The 23294-nt window shown below is 39.1% G+C and overlaps 1 protein-coding gene across 1 annotated transcript in view; it reads left to right on the top strand.

Annotated features, from left to right (window-relative positions):
• The window catches only part of LOC124804605 (protein polybromo-1), a 334390-nt gene that overhangs the window by 274435 nt on the left and 36661 nt on the right, over window positions 1-23294 (top strand). The window contains exon 26 of the mRNA XM_047264803.1: window positions 12070-12117. Coding sequence (XP_047120759.1) covers window positions 12070-12117 — 48 coding nt within the window. The remainder of the gene's footprint in view (window positions 1-12069; window positions 12118-23294) is intronic.

Raw genomic sequence — 23294 nt, 5'->3', positions numbered from 1 at the left:
CGGTTTACGTTACCGCTGTTGGTGAATGACGCTTCGTTGCTAAATAGAACATGTGCAAAAAATCTGTCATCGTTCCGTAATTTATCTTTTGCCCAGTGGCAGAACTGTACACGACGTTCAAAGTCATTGCCGTGCATTTCCTGGTGCATAGAAATATAGTACGGGTGCAATCGATGCTGTAGCATTCTCAACACTGACATTTTTGAGATGCTACTGATGTGCGTATTGGCTGCGACAGCAGCTAAAACACGTACTTGGGCGTCATCATTTGTTACAGGTCATGGTTGACATTTCACATGTTGTTGAACACTTCTCGTTTCCTTAACTAACGTAACTATCCAGGGGATGGTCTGGACACTTGGATGATGTCGCCCAGGATACCGAGCAGCATACATAGCACACGCCCATTGGACATTTTGATCACAATAGCCATACATCAACATGATATCGACCTTTTCCGCAATTGGTGAATGGTCCATTTTAACACGGGTAATGTATCATGAAGCAAATACCGTCCGCACTGTCGGAATGTTACGTGATACCACATACTTACACGTTTATGACTATTACAGTGCCATCTATCACAAAGCGAAAAAAGTGGTCCAACTAAAACATTCGTATTTCTGTACGTACTACACGAATATGTAATAAAAAATGGGGGTTCCTATTTTTAAAAAAATGCAGTGGATATCCATTTGACCTATGGCAGCACCATCTAGTGGGCCAACCATAGCGCCATCTGGTTTCGCCCTTCAAGCTAGACGAGTTTTGTTCTTTCGAGTTTTTTCGTTTGATGCTTATTTCGTGAGATATTAGCCTGGTCACTATCAATGGACCACCCTGTATACTGAACAGTAGAGGCAAAAGACTACTTCCCTGTCTTACACTCATTTTAATCTAAACACTTTGTTCTTGGTCTTAACTCTCGTTTTATTCCCTCTTGGCTCTTGTACGTATTGTATATTATCCACCTCTCCCTGTAGCGTACCCCTATTTTCCTGAGAAATTGCACCATTTTACATTGCTGAAAGCTTTTCCCAGGTGGACAGATCATACAAACGTGAAAGTGACTTGATTTTTCTTTAGTCTTTCTTCCATTAGCAAGCGCGATGTGAGAACTGCCATTTTGGTGCCTTTACATTTCCTGAAGCCAAACTGATCGTCATGTAATAAATCTCAATTTTCTTTCCCATTCTTCTCTATATTATCCTTGTCACCAGATTGGATGCCTGAGCTCTTAAGCAGATTGTGCAATAATTCCTGCACTTGTCAGCACTTGTAGCCTTCGGAATTGTGTGGATAATACTCTTCCAAAGGTCAGATGGCATAACACCAGACTCATACTTTCTACCAACCAGCCTGAATATTCGTTTTGTTGGCTTTTCCCTTAATGATTTCAGAAATTCAGATGGAATGCTATGTATCCTTTCTGCCTTAATTGATCTTAACTCTTCCAAAGTTCTTCTAATAATTTCCGGGTATGCAGCCGGATCCCGTCGACATTCTGCCACGATATTTCGGCCCAGAGACGTCCGGCCATCATCAGGTGAGTACACAACTACTGAAGAGCCCAGGTGCAGTCGTGGTATTTATGCCGAATCTCGCGCATGTGAAATGTACTGGCATCCTACAGCGCATGCGTCAGGTGTTGACATGCGCAGCACAGCCGAGTTGTACGTGCTGCCCTCGGTGGTGGAAATAAAGGTTCATCTAGTCATTGAGTATCGAATGACACTGTCGATTCCGCTGTGATTGTATAATTTTAATAACAGGATTCCAATTTTTATCCAGCTGAAAGCCGTTGTCACGATTTATAAGATTATTGGCAAGACGTATTTCCACTGATTCCTTGATTACGGAATCCCAAAAACCGGAAACCGGGGATAAAATTTTTGTTACATTGTATTCCATTGAATGTCCCAAAGAAATACAGTGCTCTGCTACTGCCGATTTTGACGGTTGCCGCAGACGGGTGTATCTTTCATGTTCTGTACATCGTTCATGGACAGTTCTTGTCGTCTGGCCAATATATGCAGCGCTACATTCACAGGGAATTTTGTAGACGCCTGCCTTCTTCAGTTGTAAATCGTCTTTAACGGATCCAACCAGGGCCCGATTCTTTGCTGGTGGACGGAAGATAACCTTGATTTTATTTTTCTTCAGTAATCGACCTGTTTTCGATGACACATTCCCAGCGTATGGAAGGAACGCAGTTGATTTAAAGTCATCATCTGCGTCCTCAGTGCGTTGCTTCTTGTTATGATAGTTGCGCATGGCCTTCCTTATTTGGCGAGAAGTGTAGCCATTCTCTTTGAAAACCTTCTCCAAGTGTTCTAATTCTGCGTGGATAAGGGTAACGCCACAGTTCTTCTGACAAGAGAAGCCTACAATGAGAAGATATATTGTCAGCTAAATGATTCTACGTACCGTAGAATTGAAAAGGACCTAACAAGCCGAATATCAAGGAAAACTACTACCCTTTTGAACGACTGTTCTCTACCTGAAGAAGTTATCAAGAGATTGAGACCACACAATGCAGTCCCACCAAGACTCTACGGTCTTCCGAAGATACACAAGGATGGTGCCCCACTACGATTAATAGTGAGTAATATTGGTGCTGCGACCTATTCTACAGCAAAATATCTGGCCTCATTACTAAAGCCGTATGTGGGTAAGTGTTGCCACCATATACGTAATTCCGAGGATTTTGTCAGTCGCTTGAAGGAAGTTAAGCTTAGCAGCTCGGATTTATTAGTCAGCTTTGATGTGGTCTCACTTTTTACCAAAGTGCCTTTAATGGAATCATTACATCTTATTGGTAACTTATTCAGTGCAGAAATGACGGCCTTGTTTGAACATATACTCTCCTCAACGTACTTTTTATTCAATGACGAATTCTTTGAACAAACAGACGGCGTCGCCATGGGGAGCCCTTTGTCGCCTGTGGTAGCTAATCTCTTTATGGAGGACTTTGAGGAGAAAGCACTTGAGTCTGCTGTTTTAAAGCCTACGGTCTTCTGGCGGTACGTAGATGATACTTTTGCTGTATGGCCTCATGGCAGACAGGAACTGGAGAAATTCCTTCATCACTTAAACTCATTACATGAGAACATCAAATTTACGATGGAGATTGAAAAAGAGGGCACTTTACCATTTCTAGACGTGCTAGTACACCGTAAAAATGATGGGTCATTAGGACATTCTGTGTACAGGAAAGCGACTCTCACAGATCTGTATCTCCAGGCGTCAAGCTGCCATCACCCAGCACAAACAGCCGGTGTTCTCAGTACCTTAATACATCGAGCGCATATAATATCGGATGATGAAAACCTCCACGCAGAATTAGAACACTTGGAGAAGGTTTTCAAAGAGAATGGCTACACTTCTCGCCAAATAAGGAAGGCCATGCGCAACTATCATAACAAGAAGCAACGCACTGAGGACGCAGATGATGACTTTAAATCAACTGCGTTCCTTCCATACGCCGGGAATGTGTCGTCGAAAATAGGCCGATTACTGAAGAAAAATAAAATCAAGGTTATCTTCCGTCCACCAGCAAAGAACCGGGCCCTGGTTGGATCCGTTAAAGACGATTTACAACTGAAGAAGGCAGGCGTTTACAAAATTCCCTGTGAATGTGGCGCTGCATATATTCTACTACATCTACATTGATACTCCGCAAGCCACCCAACGGTGTGTGGCGGAGGGCACTTTACGTGCCACTGTCATTACCTCCCCTTCCTGTTCCAGTCGCGTATGGTTCGCGGGAAGAACGACTGTCTGAAAGCCTCCGTGCGCGCTCTAATCTCTCTAATTTTACATTCGTGATCTCCTCGGGAAGTATAAGTAGGGGGAAGCAATATATTCGATACCTCATCCAGAAACGCACCCTCTCGAAACCTGGCGAGCAAGCTACACCGCGATGCAGAGCGCCTCTCTTGCAGAGCCTGCCACTTGAGTTTATTAAACATCTCCGTAACGCTATCACGGTTACCAAATAACCCAGTGACGAAACGCGCCGCTCTTCTTTGGATCTTCTCTATCTCCTCCGTCAACCCAACCTGGTACGGATCCCACACTGATGAGCAATACTCAAGTATAGGTCGAACGAGTGTTTTGTAAGCCACCTCCTTTGTTGATGGACTACATTTTCTAAGCACTCTCCCAATGAATCTCAACCTGGTACCCGCCTTACCAACAATTAGTTTTATATGATCATTCCACTTCAAATCGTTCCGTACGCATACTCCCAGATATTTTACAGAAGTAACTGCTACCAGTGTTTGTTCCGCTATCATATAATCACACAATAAAGGATCCTTCTTTCTATGTATTCGCAATACATTACATTTGTCTATGTTAAGGGTCAGTTGCCACTCCCTGCACCAAGTGCCTATCCGCTGCAGATCTTCCTGTATTTCGCTACAATTTTCTAATGCAGCAACTTCTCTGTATACTACAGCATCATCCGCGAAAAGCCGCATGGAACTTCCGACACTATCTACTAAGTCATTTATATATATTGTGAAAAGCAATGGTCCCATAACACTCCCCTGTGGCACGCCAGAGGTTACTTTAACGTCTGTAGACGTCTCTCCATTGATAACAACATGCTGTGTTCTGTTTGCTAAAAACTCTTCAATCCAGCCACACAGCTGGTCTGATATTCCGTAGGCTCTTACTTTGTTTATCAGGCGACAGTGCGGAACTGTATCGAACGCCTTCCGGAAGTCAAGAAAAATAGCATCTACCTGGGAGCCTGTATCTAATATTTTTTGGGTCTCATGAACAAATAAGGCGAGTTGGGTCTCACACGATCGCTGTTTCCGGAATCCATGTTGATTCCTACATAGTAGATTCTGGGTTTCCAGAAATGACATGATACGCGAGCAAAAAACATGTTCTAAAATTCTACAAGAGATCGACGTAAGAGATATAGGTCTATAGTTTTGCGCATCTGCTCGACGACCCTTCTTGAAGACTGGGACTATCTGTGCTCTTTTCCAATCATTTGGAACCCTCCGTTCCTCTAGAGACTTGCGGTACACGGCTGTTAGAAGGGGGGCAAGTTCTTTCGCGTACTCTGTGTAGAATCGAATTGGTATCCCGTCAGGTCCAGTGGACTTTCCTCTATTGAGTGATTCCAGTTGCTTTTCTATTCCTTGGACACTTATTTCGATGTCAGCCATTTTTTCGTTTGTGCGAGGATTTAGAGAAGGAACTGCAGTGCGGTCTTCCTCCGTGAAACAGCTTTGGAAAAAGGTGTTTAGTATTTGGCCAGACGACAAGAACTGTCCATGAACGATGTATAGAACATGAAAGATACACCCGTCTGCGGCAACCGTCAAAATCGGCAGTAGCAGAGCACTGTATTTCTTTGGGACATTCAATGGAATACAATGTAACAAAAATTTTATCCCCGGTTTCCGGTTTTTGGGATTCCGTAATCAAGGAATCAGTGGAAATACGTCTTGCCAATAATCTTATAAATCGTGACAACGGCTTTCAGCTGGATAAAAATTGGAATCCTGTTATTAAAATTATACAATCACAGCGGAATCGACAGTGGTATTCGTTACTCAATGACTAGATGAACCTTTATTTCCACCACCGAGGGCAGCACGTACAACTCGGCTATGCTGCGCATGTCAACACCTGACGCATGCGCTGTAGGATGCCAGTACATTTCACATGCGCGAGATTCGGCATAAATACCGCGACTGCACCTGGGCTCTTCAGTAGTTGTGTACTCACCTGATGATGGCCGGACGTCTCTGGGCCGAAATATCGTGGCAGAATGTCGACGGGATCCGGCTGCATACCCGGAAATTATTAGAAGAAGAAATACGCCGGGAAAATTTCAGAAGTCTTCCAAAGTTCTTTTAAATTCTGATTCTAATACTGGCTCCCCCAGCTCTTCTTCTATGTCGACTCCTGTTTCTTTTTCTATCCCAACAGAGAAATATTCCTCTCATAGAGGCCTTCAGTGCCCTCTTTCCACTAATCCGCTCATTCCTCTGCATTTAACAGTGGAATTCACATTGCACTTTTAATGTTACCACCCTTCCTTTCAATTTCACCAAAGATTGTTTTGACTTTTAATCATGCTGAGTCAGTCCTTCCGACAATCAACGGTTTTTTGATTTCTTCGTGTGGTTCTTGTAACCATTTCATTGTAACTTCTGCACTTTCTACTTATTTCATTCCTGAGTGATTTGTATTTCTGCATTCCTGAATTTCTCTGAACATTTTTGTATTTCATTCTTTCTTTGATCAACTGAAGTATTTTTTCTGATAGCCATGGTTTCTTCGCAGTTACCTTTATCATCCCATGTTTTTCTTCTCAACTTCTGTGATTGCCCTTTGTAGGGTTCTCCATTCCTCTTCATGTGATCTGCCCATTAAAGATATTCCGCACAGTAGTGTCTATAGCCTCAGAGAACTTACAGTGTATCTTTTCATTCCTTAGCACTTCCATGTCCTACTACTTGGTTATTGATTCTTGCTGACTAATCTCGTGAACTTCAGCCTATGTTCATCACTACTACATTGTGATCAGAGTCTATATCTGCTCCCGGGTATGTCTTTTGGAATCTCTGCCTGACCATGATGTGGTGTAACTGAAATCTTCCTGTACCTCCCAGTCTTTTCCAATTATACCTCTGCCCCTTATGGTTCTTGAACAGAGCATTTGCTATTACTAGCTGAAATTTGTTGCAGAACTCCTGTTGTCTTTCTTTTCTCTCATTCTTAGTACCAAGCCCATATTCTCTGGGAACCGTTTCTTCTACGCCTTCCCCTACAACTGCATTCCAGTCCCCCATGACTATTAGATTTTCATCTCCTTTTACGTACTGAATTACCCGTTCAATATCCTTATACACTTCATGTATATCTTCATCTTCAGCTTGTGATGTCGGCATGTATATCTGAATTATCATTGTTGATGTTGATTTGCTGTTGATTCTGGTGAGAACAACCCTATCAGTGAACTGTATGCAGTAATACACTCTCTGCCCAACATTCCTATTCATAACAAACACTGCTCCTGTTACACCATTTTCAGCTGCCTTGTGGGTACACATTTTGTGTCTTTAATGCATTGGTTTCCATTGTCTTCTGCATCATCATAGTATTGTTGATCATTGCTGATTCTTCTGCCTCCAAGGGCAGTTCCTGAATCCAAGGACAAGAGAGTGTGCTGAACCTCTGTCTGCTCCTCTGCCCTCTTTGACAAGGTCATTGGCAGAATGAGGATGATTTATTATGCTGGAAATCTTTGGCTGCCATTGCTGATGATTGGTATTGAAAATCTAAGTAGCGGCAGGGTTCAAACCCAGGATGGAGGATGTTTTGATTACTATCAAAGACGCTACCCGTAGATCACAAATACATATTCACTTTCATGCCACACATGATGTCAGAGATATTCTCGATGTGTTTTGGTTCTAAATGTGACACTAAATGATTAAATATAGTGTTTTCAGGAAGAGTTTCACAAATACTGAACTCTGCCTCTACTTCATAGAACCATATTTCGGATTTTTCATTCCAAAAAGGAGGAATTTTAATGCTAACCTTATTTGCTTCCAGCCGATCCTTGGACATATTTCTGCTCGTCGCCATATCTTCATATCACGTTGGCATCGCCAATCATAGTTGCAGTAATGTGGTGTATTTACTGGAACTTAAAAAATTTTAGCATAACAATATTTGTTAACTGTTTTCAATATACATCGCCAATAACACAATGACACTTAGTTCTTTTGAGATGTCTTTTGTTGTTTTGTTGGTATTGTGAGCCTACATTTTATATCCTCTCTGCTTCATCCATTGTCATCAGTAATTTTACTACCCAAATGACAGAACTTGTCCAATACTTCTAGTTTCTTGTTCGCTACCCAGATTTCCTCAGCACTGTCTGATTTAATTTGACTACAGTCTATTACCCTTGTTTTCATTTAATTATGCCTTCTGTTCAACTGATCATCCTAAGTACTTTGCCATTCTGATAGAATTACAATGTTGTTATAAACCTTAATGTTTTTATTTCTTCACTGTGAGTTTTAGTTCTCTTTACAAATTTCTTCTTAATTTCCTTCACTTCTTACCAGACAGACAGATTTTATAGTATTGACTACAACCCTCCCTCATATGGGAATGGTCGAACTTGATATATTGAAACCATAGAGTTCTTCTTTTTACCTAAATTTCAGCTATCAACATGAACTGGAAGTTACTGAAATACAGTTGTATGAAATATTGCATTTTTTAATGGGGTTTCCACCCTTGGAATTTTCTGGTGTACAGATACTTAAAAATTACATTGTTCGTATGGTTTCCACATTTGGAACTGTCTGGTGTCAGCCCTGAAATCTGTCATTGTGGGATGCGGTGCTCATTTGTCACTATTTCCATTGGATTGCAAGGCAGGCAATGAACTGTTGATTGAAAGCGATCATTAGATAATTAATTACTCTTAGATAAACACAACTTACATTTAATCTATAATATTCCTTCCAAGTTGTTACGGAGCTACACAAATAAATATGTTGTTTCCTATATGTCAAAATTAATTTTATATCTTGTAAATGTCACCAGAATGTAAAAAGGAGAAGTTCCAGATACATATTCGTTATGCACAATGGACATACAATTAAGGTTGACTTAAGACAGCCCTGCGAGTTTGTTTTCAGTCACTTCATTGTGAGTCATTTTATTTTCTGACCTGTTTCTTGATATAAGTTTTGTTGTTTTTCGTGAGGCAATTTTATGTGATTTTTTTTTTTTGTTTATAAGCAGCTAATTCAACTCTGAGATGCAGTAAACTATTTTGTGCCTGTTAACTCAAGTTAATATCCTGACACTAAATGATTTTTTTCTGGCTTCAGAGAAAATCTGAAAAAGATGCACATTTAATTTCGTAATTTCTGATCCACCCCAATATTGTTTTGCAACATCGTTTTTCAAGTTATGCAATTCACATTCATAACAGACAAAGTACATCTCAAAAAGTATTTACATATTAACATCTGTCTTATCAATTTCAGTTGTGTCTCTAGGAGATGGTTGAGAATTAAATGTGACATTGTAGTTGAAGACTTTTCCAGAGTATAACTTTCTTCAGAGTCCTTGCCATTGGTGGATTAGCAGTCTGCAATGTCATTTCTAAACCCATGACAGCACTATTTAAATATTCATCTAGAAGGTTAACTACCATGTTGCCCCTCGTAACCTAACAACCTTGAGTTTGGTTTTTTGTTGATGGCTTCAGTTGACATCTTTTGTATAGATATGTAGCAAGCAGCAAGACTTTCAGAGGGTTTCCAGTCGTCTGTAAGGCAAGATTTAATGAACAGGGTATTTTCTGAAACTCAAACTAGGTTTAGGAAGATGTGTTCCTAAACATATATCAGAAATTTAAAGAAAGAACACCTCAAAAAAAAAAAAAAAAACACACTTTCCATTTAACAAAACTGAAAGGGAATTTCTGTCCAGTAATAATAAGATGGACACTTTTACCAGATATTGTGCACCACGCTCACCGTAACAGCAGTTAGATCCAGGAGGGGTGCTCATAAACCCCCCCCCCCCCCCCCCAACACACACACACACACACACACACACACACACACACACACACACACACACACACACAACTTCCAATTTCTGTCAGCTGCGGAAATTTAGTATGAAGGCTTTCTCAACCATTGCTTGTCATTCATGTCCTTCATCTATTATGACAACACCCTTGTATCTGTGCAGATTGCCAGTAACCTATTGTTCCTTGTATTTTATCCCTGTACCTGTAGAATTATGACATTGTCAGAAGCTTGCTCTAAATCCAAATGTTATAAAAATCGGGTTTGGCCTTTCTTCAGAGTATTTTCTAAGGCAAATCACAGGATTATGTTCCTACATTATTATTTTAAATAGAAACGAAACTGATCTTTCCAGAGACCAGCTTCCACCAGTTTTTTTGTTCTTCAGTTTTTGCAGTCATGACTCATTAAACTGATGGCTCTGTAATATTCACACCTATGAGTGTGTTTGTCTCCTTTGGGATTGGAATTATCACATTCTTCTTGACATGTAAGGGAATCTTGCCTGTCATGGGAGTTGTGTATCAGGTGGAATGGTTTTGTCATATGTTCTGCCAAGGTTTCTGACAATTTGAGAGAATGTTTTTTGCACCAGTTGCCTTGTGTTGACATACATCAGTCAGGGCTCTGTCAAAATCCTTCTTGCAGTCTCATATCTCCCATCTGATTGTCATGTGCTTTCTCTCTCCTATCAATAATATTGACAGCAAATTTATTTCCTTTCTATAGTCCTCCTAAAATTCCTTCCATGTTTCTGCCTTCGTTCTTTGCTTAGTAATGGCTTGCCATCTGAACTCTTGATATTCATATATCTGCTTTTTTTTCTCCATTTTGTTATAGGCAACATCTGATGTTTTGCAATTTATGATCTACCCTCGAAGAATCTATGTTTACTTTTGTGCCTATACTTTTAACATAACTTATGAATATTTGGAAGAGACGTATCTGTAGATTATGAATACGACTGGACATCAGCTGTACAGTTTATTAGTGACTCATGAAAATTTGTGTCGGACCAGGATTTGAACTAGAGATCTCCCACTTATCGCTAGTGGTCATCTTAACCATTTCAGCTATTTGTGCACACCACCTGGACTGACCCAAATCTCTATATGTCATTGTGTACACGTCCTGTACTTGCACAATTGCTGTGATTCCTGCAAGGGGCCTGTCTAGCTATGAAATACAGTTTTGCAGTGTACACATAGTAATGTGCAGTGTCCTTCAAATGTGCATACTTTCATATCTGAAGGACACTGCATATTGCTATACAGGCACTGTGTAATACAAGACACTGCAAAACTGTATTGCAAATATTTGATTTCATTGTGTGTTATCCCATATGCATTGCTTAATCTTTCAAAATAAATCTTTATCAGTAAAATTGGTAGATGAAGTATCTGTCATGATATCAGTGCTGTGCAAAGCATTGTTCTCATGTGACAGACAATTTTCTGATTCAGTCTATATTGATTTTTAAAAGTTGCAGTTTTGACACTTTTTATTTGATTACTTGTAAAATTTTTATGCTATATTGATTACAAATGCCAAAACCAGCATAAAATTTCAGATAATATAGGCCCAAGTAAGAAACTGTGGAACACAAGTCATCTCGTAAAATGAAAACATAATTTGAAAACAGATCGGGATTGATTGATTGATTGATTGATTGATTGATTGGGGAGAGAGAGAGAGAGAGATTTTTCTATGATCGTGCAATTTGAATCTGGAATTGGATTCGTGTTCATTATGGGGAACACGATGCCTCAAATAAACATTGTTTCTGTTACATTTGTGTTAGTGAATATTATTATTTATTGGCAGTTCTTACAGGTTGTTAGTGGATTTTTTTATATGTGATTGCTGGTGTGATATTTAATTTAGTTACAGACATTGGAAACCTGGTAAGTTGAGTTTTAAGCATTTAATATGCAGAATTTTGTGTGTTGTTAATTGGTTTTATTTGGTGTTATTAAATTTGCTCATTTGAAATTACGGACACTCCATGAATTCGTTGTATTACATAATACTATTTGAATACAGGTAACTTACTTGGAGGATATTTTACAGATCGCATTCTCACTACTAGTGTAAATCAGCTGTCAGAATGCTGTCTAAATATCTGTTGTATATATAAATATGTTTAAGTTCCCCTGTTAACTTTATAGGCATGAAATGTTAAACCACTTTCTCTATGCATATCAATTGATTGACTGTCTGCTTTTACTTACAGCACCTTTAATTTCACTTTAATTTCACTGGCTTGTTACTTACAAATAACTGAGAATGCTATCAACTGACTATTAGTGTTATATTTATGTCCTAGAAGAGCTACACCTGATGTGTTGAATGTGTAGAGCTAACACAGTAAATTTAGCATTAGATGTGTCAGTGTTCTCACGTACCCTATCACACGATATCTCCCTTGCATGGTGCTTTGCATGAACTGCAGTTTGTTGTGTTGCAGATTGGCAGTGAAAGTGCACAGAACACTGAGGGAATTAAATTTGAGACGGTGAGTGATGCTTTATGGTGTAATTTAATAACATGCTACAACATATAGATTACTGTGTTATTCAATCAAAGGTGGAGGGGGATAAATACTAAATGGCCACAATTGCGTCATTCTCACAAGTCTAATTGTTCACAATTTTTTCCTCTTGTAATACCTGTTGTTACTTAAGGGGTATGCAAAAATAACATTTACTCATATCGTTAGTATTTTACTCATATAGAGGAGTATCATTTTTTTATGTGTGGAGTTCGCTAACTAATTCATTTGATACTTTAAAATCTCATCTTAGAAATTTTATTTCAAAAGAAATTGATTGCTACCTTTTGAAGTGTCTGGTTAACTTTAACTTTTGTTTATTGAAATGCAAATGTGCAGTGAAAAAACAGACACACAATTTCAAATGTATGACATACAGTATTACTTAATGTTTTTGTCTTTTTGCTGAAAGACCTAAATATGCTAGTGAAATACAGTATTACATTGTGGTTTTGTCTTTTTGCTGAAAGACTTAAATATGCTACATATTGTGTGTGTGTGTGTGTGTGTGTGTGTCCACATTTCAGTGTAGCTTGTTTGAAAGTGTAAACTTGAATTATGATGCACTACCGTCTAATGTCTCGTGTAATCCTTCCCTTGTGGCTTGTAGCTTATAATATTTTAATTAAACTAAGTTTCTTGCTCTGTGAGAGAGTTTATTTACAAGAAGAATTATTTCCTGAAACTAAATGCATTATATTGTAGCCAGAGTATTTACTAGTTAATAAGAAATGAAGAATGATATGACCATTTCTACATTCATAATGTTGCACTGGCTTGTTAACAAATTCAGTTTTTTGTTATCTGTCTTCCAGGTGTAATTTTATACTATTTGTTTTCCATATCATCCATTGTTATCTCTTACATCCAACCTTGGCACTTATTAAAGACCAGCACAGAAAGTCATGGATGCTAAATCATATGCTTCCTTTGTTTCTTGAACATTGTGGAATTCAGGTAGAGATCCTACCACCTTTCTGAATCTTTTTACCATTATGTTGTCCCCTACCCCCACCCATCTAGTCTTCCATTACGACTATAGCTACTTCAGAATTGTTCGTGTTTTTAACAACTGCCATGCATTAGTCTCTTGTAGAACTATTAGCTCCTGTAATTGTCTTTTGTGATAATACGTTTTCTGGCTACTGTTACAGAGTTTCCTTATGTGCATCTAACCCCTTTGTAACACTCATCTTTCTAAACCCATGTGCTACCTCATCCTCAGTGAGGATTACTTTTTCAAGTGGGTCACATGCTTTTGAAAGTTATGTGAGAACACCAGTTCCACTGGTATGTTTTACACCATGTCGTTACTCTGTAGTAGGTCGTCTTCCAGTCACTAAAAGATAATTTATTCCTACTTCAATGATCAAATTCAAGTAATTCAGTCATCATTATGATGGTTGGTCAGCATATTGCCATAACCAAGTACTTCATTTCTCCCCTTACATTGGCATCATTTTGTACACACTTGCACCCTTTACAGAATGTTGTGCTATATTGTACGTATTATCTAAAGAAGGTGTAGAGTTCCATAAATTGTTCAGCTGCTTCAGTTTTGATTATAATCCAATTAAAATTGCTTGATAGTTTGATACCTCTTGGGTTGCAGCTGGTTTCCTCCTATCACAGGGTTCAGTGACATGCCTGAACTGTTTGCTGTAGCCAAATTCCTGCAACAATTGGTCAGTTTCCTTCCAATGCTTGCCCAGCTTTCTTTCTTGATGTGTTTGGATCCCAAGTTACTCATCTGGCACAATTTACTACTTCATCACACATGAGAATCACAAAAAAGAAATAATAATAATAATAATAATACAATACACTCAAAAACTGCTAATAAAATACACGCATTTTACATGCATCCCTAACCAAATGTTACTGGGTACTTCTGGACAAGACGTGATTCAGCATCACATACACAGTTATCATAATCACAAAGATTGGCTTGCGTTAGGTAAGATTTGTAGAACATTGTGTGAAACCAAATGTTTGAAGCTTGCAGTGTCACCACATTTTAAAACTACTTCACGAAGTGTGGCATAGCACAATGATTAGCACACTAACATGACATGTGGAAGGTTTGAATCCTGGCAGGCATAGAGAATGTTATTTTATTTTTTTCGCTAAATCTAATCAAAAGTATATATTATTTTTATTCAGTAAATGTGTTCAAATGTAATTTTTTGTTTGCAATACTTCGCCGTGTCATGTTCATCATGATATTGTGTTTTTTATTTGCTTTATTTTTCTTCGCATTGTTCTCTTTTGGTTTGAAACATGCGTGTATTGCCTGTAATCTGCAACAAAGTGCCAATGAGAACTGCTAATCAGTTGGTAGTGCGGCAGCTCATCTAGCCAGTGTGAGGATAATTTCAGGTAACCAATGATATCAAGAAATTAGTTTGCTTTTAGCACTGAAACTGAATTTTTTCAGTCTTGAGTTTGCTCATAGATGTTAACTTTTATTAACATGAACAAAGCAATTCTGATTTTAGTTCTGCCGCAAATTGTTGACCACTGTTTTCTCGGATATATTGCACATTAGGAGGTTGTGATGGACTAAGTTTAAATTCAGGGCTACAAAACACATCTGTCCCACAGTTTAGCCATTGGTCACTTAAAATCAGCTGTTGACAGAGCATCTCATGTTTTCGACGTACCTTGTGGCAGTCACGTCCAACATTGCTCGTGTTGCACATTGATCCCATTTTTGAAGTGACCTGTCATGTTTGTGAGTCACCCATAACTGAGCGGTAGGCAAGAGACAACATGGCAACTCTGTAGTAGCAAGTGCAGACGTCAGCTATCAACTAATTTTTATCAAGCTGTAGCTATGATTTTTTAAATATTGCTTATATCCATGCAGCAGCGGCAGACAACAACAACAACAATAACAACAACAACATTACAGTAGATTTGTTTGAAAACATAAATTCACTTGCAGCATCTTTATGCACTACATACTAACTTTATACTGTATTTACTCGAATCTAAGCCGCACTCGAATCTAAGCTGCACCTGAAGAATGAGACTCGAAATCAAGGAAAAAAATTTTTCCGAATCTAAGCCACACCTGAAATTTGAGACTCGAAACTCAAGGGAAGAGAAAAGTTTTAGGCCGCACCTCCAAATCGAAACAAAGCTGGTCCATTGTAATATGAGACACAATTTAGGTCGAATGAATGACGATACAGCTACTGTAGTTTGGTTCGAGTCGTAAGCTTAGCAGTTAAGCTTTACCAGGTAGCCATTGCTATGCGTCAGGCGCTCCGTCCGTATTTATACGGGTACCCTTCCTTTTTCATGTGCTTCGTCTGGTTTGAATCGATTGCTTATTTTACTTCGATCTGATAAGTGCCGTTCTCTTTGTTATAGGTGTTTACGTCACTCTAGCTGAAAATGCATTACTGAACTGTGTCATGCATTGTTTGTCGCATTCTGATGATGTGTGTTTACGACCTGTCGCCGCTCGCAGCACGGCTTGCTTTTGTGCGTCCTACCGCCACTTACAATTAAAAAAAAAAGGGAGGAATTGTCTCATTAGCGAAACAATGGCAAGAGACTGCTATTTGTTGTTACTTACACTGCTGCTTTCTTTGATATTGATCAACAAGAACAAATAATAGACTGCGTATGGTAGAAGATGTTCTGAGCACGAGTTTAGCTAAAAAAAAATTTTCTCCGTTTGAAAATCTTTGCAGATGCCTCTTTTGTACATTACATTCTGCACAGAAATTAGTCATCTTAGATTTAAAAATCTACTCAACTGCCGTGCTTCATTTCTGTCTGTATCACTATTAGGCATAAGAATAATACGAATATACATGACATTATATGTATATTCTTCCGTGTTTGCTGTTGTCTCACACTAGTTTCGTAGTTTATTAGGCAGACAGGATTTAAATGAGATAGCAGCAAAGACGAAAGAATACATGGCAAAATGTTTATATTCATATTATTCTTATGGTGACGAGAATACTGCATGTGATTCACAATTCATAAAAGTTCCTATTAGCAACCATCTCTTCTCACAGGGAGGAAAAAATTCAGAACGTAGAGTTGGCCATAATGACAAACATCCCAAACAGTCTTGCCAGTCAGATTTTCGTAGTATATTGAAATGCTCTACATTCGAAGATGAACAATACGGAATTTGTATTTACTTTGTTGGATAATGTATGATAATGCAGTGGTCGAAACTTGGAGCGGAGAAAAAAAAGCTCGTCTTCCACCCCCCCCCCCCCCCCCCCCCCCCCCCTCCGCCCCCCCCCACCCCGACGCAGAGGTTTTGGCGCCAGTATTTATCTTTATGCCTGGAAAGCATGCCTGTGTAGCGCTACATATTTTCGACGGCAGAAGTTAGTTGTGAAAAACTTCTGCTTACTTTGCACTCGATTCTAAGCCGCAGGCGGTTTTTTGGATTACAAAAACCGGAGAAAAAGTGTGGCTTAGATTCGAGTAAATACGGTAGATACCATTCCATTACACTTAAATATGTATTACATTTTACAGAAGAAAATATCACTAAATACAAAGTGAAAATTATTTAAAAGACTTACATGTGTGGACCACAAACAATGGTATTTCTGAAGAGCTTAATGTATATACCTCACGTACCCATAATGTTTTGGCAGATAAATGCAGCTGTAGTAAATATTTAAGGATGAGAATGGATGACAGTGAAAGGACTGAAAGAATAACATGAGAAGTGTTGTAACACAAAAAAGAATTTGATGATCATGGCATTTGTCAATGAAATAAAAGGTGCTGTCCAAAATTTTCGGGACTGGTGCTGCTCTCTGTTGAAAACATTACCTTTTGACTAATGGTCACCATCACCCTTGAAGTAGTTCCCATCCGCACGTACACACTGGTCCCAGTGCTTCTGCCACTGGTCAAACATTTTCTGGAAGTTCTGTTCTTTGAGGGTGTTTATCACCGCCAGCAATGCTTCTTGAATCTTCTCTAGAGTGTCGAACCGAAGGCCTTACAACTTGAGTTGCAGTTTTGGGAATAGTGTGAAGTCGCAATGCGCCAAATCTGGCAAGTATGTTGGATGGGGTACAACCGCCATGTTGTTTTTTGCCAAAAAAGTCCTAGTGAGTAAGGGCGTGTGACAGGGCACATTGTCGTGATGCAGCAGCCAGTTCCCTTGACGCCAAAGTTCAGGCTGTCGTCGCCGCACGTTTTTACGGACCCATCGCAAAATGTCACAGTAGTACGCGGAATTGGGTGGGATGAATTCTTTGTGAACAATTCTCTTGGTATCAAAGAAAACAATGATCCGTCTCTTCACTTTGCTCTTCACCTGTCATGCTTATTTGGGTCTCGGAGAGCCCAGGCTCTTCCACTGGTACGATTGTTGCTTTGTATCTGGGTCATAACCGTAAATCCAGCTCTCATCGCCGGTGATAACCCTTGACAAGAAGGTTGGATCATCAGATGCGGTCTGATGAAGGTCCGTGCATGCTTGAACATACTGTGCCTTCGTAAAATCGTCACACACCAAACACGGAGTGTTCTGGAAATCACAGTGGACACACAACACATCCTTCCAACTTAATGCCACTCCACTCACTGACTCACCGGATATGCAGCTCTCGCCACCTTGCAGTGCAAAGATCTGCTACTCCTACATTCCAGATGGCAGCACCAGTCCCGAAAATTTTGGATTCCACCTCGTAATTGGGGCAAAATGAATTTTTTAATGTATTTTTCTTTTCCCCGTGGAATACTGTGAACACTTGCACGTTGCTAAATAATGTGGACCAGTTTCTAGTAATCGGCTTAATTGTGAGCGAGCTGTAAAGTATTAAATCAGTGAGTGGGAGGAAAAAAGTGCAGCAAGTAAATGGCATTTCATTAAACAAGCCTTATTTAGCAGTGTGTGTTCGTAGAAATGAACTATATAGAAATGAACCATACCAAATGCTGGAAGTCTTTAAACACTGACATACTCATGTGAACCAGCAGCACTTTCTGCAGTTTTTGTAAATCATAAGTGACCATCAACCCATTTGGCTCTGTGTGAATTTAACAGATTTTGGAATAGAATTTTCTTTTTTATACGTTGTAAGTCGTGACTTGAGTTAAAGAGCTCAGATTTGCTTCCATACCAGACTATGATGCTTAAGATTGAGATTTACATCTGTTCCAGTGGGGGGATGCAACATCAGAACACTTAAAGAAAACTGTTACCTGTTGTATATTGCATCAAACTTAGATAAATACAGGAATCAGTTTCATACTAACATTTTTCTTCCACTAGAATATTATGAAAACAATAGATTGCCCACTATGTAGGGGAGAAGCTGTGTCGCCGACAGGCACAGCAAAAGACTGCTATACATTTGAGAGCAAAGTCCTTCTTCTAAAGTAGGGGGAACACACACACACACACACACACACACACACACAAATGCACATGCAGAAGCTCAACTCAACACACGTGACCATTATCTCTGTCATTGTTCAGCAAGTGACATCAGAGATACATAGAATGTTGTAGGAAGGATAAGAAGAGAATTGTAAGAAAAAATGTGATGGAAAAATATATATCAAGTCAGAACAAACAGTGGAAAATTCGCTCAAGCACAACTCACACACGCATAACCACTGTCTCTGACCTCTGAGGGCAGATTGCAAGCAACTCTGTCTTATGAGAGAAGCGATCTATCAATGGGGGGGTCAAGGAGGGGGTTGGGTTGGGATGGGGATGGGGAGAGATAGCAGAGTAGGGATGAGGGAGGCTGTAGTGCTGCTTGTGAGAGCATGTATTGATATGGTGGGTGCTCCCACAAGCAGTCACCTCTACACTGCTACCCCTTCCCCATCCCACCCCAGCATCCTCCTCGACCGCACCGCTAACATACTGCTTTTCACATCAGGCATAGTTGCCTGCAGCCCGGCCTCAGTGGCCAGAGGGGCAGTGGTTGTGTGTGTGTGTGTGTGTGTGTGTGTGTGTGTGTGTGTGGCGCGCGCCTGCCTGCCTGCCTTTCAGCACATCTGGACCTTTGGCCAGAAGCTCAAATCTACAGCAGTCTCTTTGTTGTACATGTCTGCAACTGTGTCTCCTCTGTATGGTGAGTGGCAGTCTATGATTATTAGAGACCGGAAAATGTAGCATCTATTTTTGTCGAAAATCGCATATATTTTCTTTGTTTGTAAATGATTAGACACACAAATTTAATATGCTGTCATGCTGCATGAGTGAAGGCAAACAAATTATTAGTTCTTTAAAATTGACTGGTGAGAATAGTTATTATTGGGAACTTTTTGACTGGAATGTTTGCTTTTGGAGAATCTTAAACACTTTTTTCTTCCGAAATGGCCTTTGCTTCCAAAACTGATTGTTCTGTTGAAAAGCAGCAGCATTTTCCCGCCAGTTACGTGAATGTATCTTCCTTATAGGTGTTTCTGGGCATCATTTGTCTTTTCCCGCCCAATTTGAAGATTAAAAGATCTGCAGACTACGAATTGTGGCATTTCGCGGGACTTTCATAGCCCTAAGACCCATGCTTGACAATGCTACCGGTATAACTAGCAAGGCACTTTGTGTAGAAGTAGAATGGAACATACAACTCAATTTTAGCGTTAGGGGAAGAATTACGGCACTGTCGTAAAACTTTACAGGTTCTGTTTCCCAATTGCTATACTGCAGAGGGCGGGCGCTATAGACTATAGTCACTGATGGCCACGAGTGTAAACGAACTAGAATTTTGACCGTCACATGAGGAGGAGCAGTGTGGGGAAACAAACCCCACCTCCATTTCGCTGGGCAGCAGCCTACAGCAGAACTGACACATTATCACAGGGATGGCTGATCTCTTCTGGTGTTCTATGGATCATAATTGAAAGCCGTGATGGACCAGGATTAGTAGATTCAGCTATTTCAAAAGAAGAAAAGAAAACAACGAGCAACACACAACGCAAAGCATTTGGGGATGGCTATCTTTTGAGCTTAAGGTAACAAACAAATGTGTTTCTTTCTTGTAAAATGCTAGGTCCTTTGGCTGAGTGCTACATTGCATTATGTGATGTGTACGTTAAACACACCATTTATCCATCCACAATTAGCAAGGATGACAGATCATTGAGCGCAATGATAAATCATTGAGTTTGTACACTTCAGTTTGCTAGTAGGTTCATGCACAAATTATCTTTCCAAAGTGGGCTTCGCCAGATGATGTACAATGCCAGTAACTGCGTACATTTTCGATATTATGTGCAGAAAATAAAACTATTTCAAACTATCTCTGATTAATAGCTCGTCTAGATAAAATTCACTGTGAAACAACATCTATTAATTAATTTCACATTTTCGCATTTTGAGGCAGAAATAACATCTATTTCACATTTATTGCAAAATGCGAATTTTTCCGGCCTCTAATGATTATCATAATATTGTCGCTATTCCATCCTGGATTTTCCATTGTTAGGTCTTCCGTGATATATTTATTTCTCCATCGCTTTTTTTCCTCATGATTCTCTTATTAACGTTTCTATGTATCTCTGATGCCATTTGTTGAATAATGTTCTAAAAATGTTTTCTTTTGACCAATTTGTTTTGTTTATTTGTCTTACCACAAACCATTCCTTGAGATTTGAGAAGTGCACCTACACCTTTTTTGTACTTTCTTTGTTTTACATTCCTAGTAATGCATTTGCTTCCTTTTGATTTCAGTATTTGCTGTGCCTTTTGGTCTACTTGCAATTGCAGAGTTAATTATGAGCAGTCTGTCGCTACTACCCAATTGTTCCTTGTTATCATATGTTGCCCCACCCCTCTCTTTCTCGGGCCCTTATTGTACAGTAGAGAATTGAACATATGGTTGCACCAAGTTAATAATGGTTCTGGAACAAATAAAATACCTAAAGAGCCTGTATCACTTTATTTAGCAGTTCTACTCTATACTATTGACAACAGTGATTTAGTCATTATGTACCTGTTTCAAAAGAGATAGTTGGTTTTTAAGTTTTAGGAAATGTTTGTGCCAAGTATTATCTAATTTGTTTAATACACACACTGCTGTGCAACTTGAACGAAACTTTGTAATGAAATTTTTGTGACTAGAAGTTGACTTTGGCTACATAGGTTTTATTTTTAAAATTTTATTATGTTGGATTAGTGTTGCACCACATGCCTATCTTCGTTGACACACTGTAAGCATCATTATGTCACGTGAGTAATCTGTAATACAGCTACCATAATGTGTAAATACTGTTGTTTGTAGTAGATGTCTTAAAGACTGTTTCTGTGATGTAACAATACTTACAGTCTAAATATAGTAAGGAAAGCTCTGGTAGAATATAAATGATTTAGAAGTAAAGGCTACCAGTAACCAAATGCAGAAATGTTTAATTTTTGATGGACACACAAAAAAGAGTGAAACTTTACTGGCTTTAGGAAGAAATCCTTTGACGAGCTAGGTACATAAAAGATGTAGGGCCTATGGCCCAGTGGCAGTCCGACATGATGAAATTTTAAAATAAATTGTATGCTGTTGATGACAGCTTTGTTGTTGTTGTTGTTGTTGTTGTTGTTGTTGCTGTTCTGGAGGTGGTGGGTGATGATGATACAGTTTGTTTCTGCCATCACGCTTCCATATAGCTGCATGCATAAAAACAACGAAACTACAAATATTTCCTTACTTAGCAATTTTTTTCTTTGAGATTCATTGTATTTTGAAGGTGGTGTATGTTGTAAGTCTTCATGATAAAATTGAAATGGGTGTTAGTTGAGAAAGGTTCACCCACTAACCCTTTTTTTAAGTACTCCAGTTACCGATGGATTGCGATTTGAACATTTGGTTTCAAGAAACATGCAGTCTACAGTTCTGGTAGAACTCCACTGCTTTGAGTAGTGGCTACTCAGTCAATTTTTCTTTAGCGGAATGAAGCATTTTCATTTTACGTGTGAGATATGGAATTAATGTTCTCTCGTGAAAACTTTACCAAACATACCACAATATCATAACTTATTTCACAGCGTAACTAATATTTTCCTGGCATATGGGTCTTGAGAGCCACAAATGATTACGATATGGCATAGGCAGCCCTGAATACTAGCCTGTCACCTCTTAGAGATCCCTGGAGATGTACTTTTGGTCTCTTAGAGGTAATATTTATGGTGGTTTCAGAATTAATAGAGATCATTTGTTTGTGTGCAGAAATCATACTATGAAGAAGGAAGAACAATACATGTAAAATCAATAGCAAAGGGTTTAGAGATTTGAATTACAATGTGCGAGAGAAAGTATAATTCACTTAAGTAGAGTAAAATATGTGATAGAAGCAACAACTTTTAATTAGTAAAAAATTAGTAACTAATCATTACTTATGTGTGCCATTCATTTTCCTGAAAAGTGATATTGTGACAATATTTATGTAGAATATGTTGTGTGTTTTCTTTATCTTTAACCTTTCTGTGCTATTGCTGATTTTTGTTGCATACCTGGCTGAAGTCATTCTTTTCCGTTCCCTACCTTGCAGAATTATTTTTGCTGCTGTCTGGACGCATTTTACACCATTTCAGCGCTCCTCTCATTAGAGTCTGAAATATCCTGCTTAGTAGGCAACAGATTTCCCTTAATATTCCTTATAGGTTACCTAAATGACCACCTTGGTGCGCAGAAAAGAATTATATTCTTGTTTTTCACTTCATTCCATCAAGAGTACTGATGAATGCAAATTGGTGCACAGTATTCTTCTCTCAAGCTGCCCAGCTTGATGACTTGTGTGAATAGATTATGGAGCACACAGGCTCAAGAAATATATTTGAATTAAGTTAACTGGAATTATGTAAATTGAAATGTTGAATGGTCAGTGAGTTTTGTAACACTATTTGGTGAAACAGAACAGTCAGTTAAGGTCATGTCACACTTCTGCTGACTGAAGCAAAATGTTAGACACAACCTTAAATATAGTTTGTCTTGCGGTCCTCTCATGCTCTGAGCATATCGAAAGCTATAGTAAATAATTAAACTTCTGATAAAGTGAATAAAGTTGACTGTTTCAGTCACTATGTGCCAATGAAATTTGCATGATTAATCTCAGCAAAATGCTTTCATCACCTGATGCCTTATTGTTGCCTCACATTAATCTACATCATTTACGTGGGTAATGTTTGTCTTTGTATT

The sequence above is a fragment of the Schistocerca piceifrons genome, chromosome 7 (assembly GCF_021461385.2).
Source record: "Schistocerca piceifrons isolate TAMUIC-IGC-003096 chromosome 7, iqSchPice1.1, whole genome shotgun sequence".
NCBI lineage: Eukaryota > Metazoa > Arthropoda > Insecta > Orthoptera > Acrididae > Schistocerca > Schistocerca piceifrons.
This window is presented reverse-complemented; position numbering and strand designations above follow the sequence as displayed.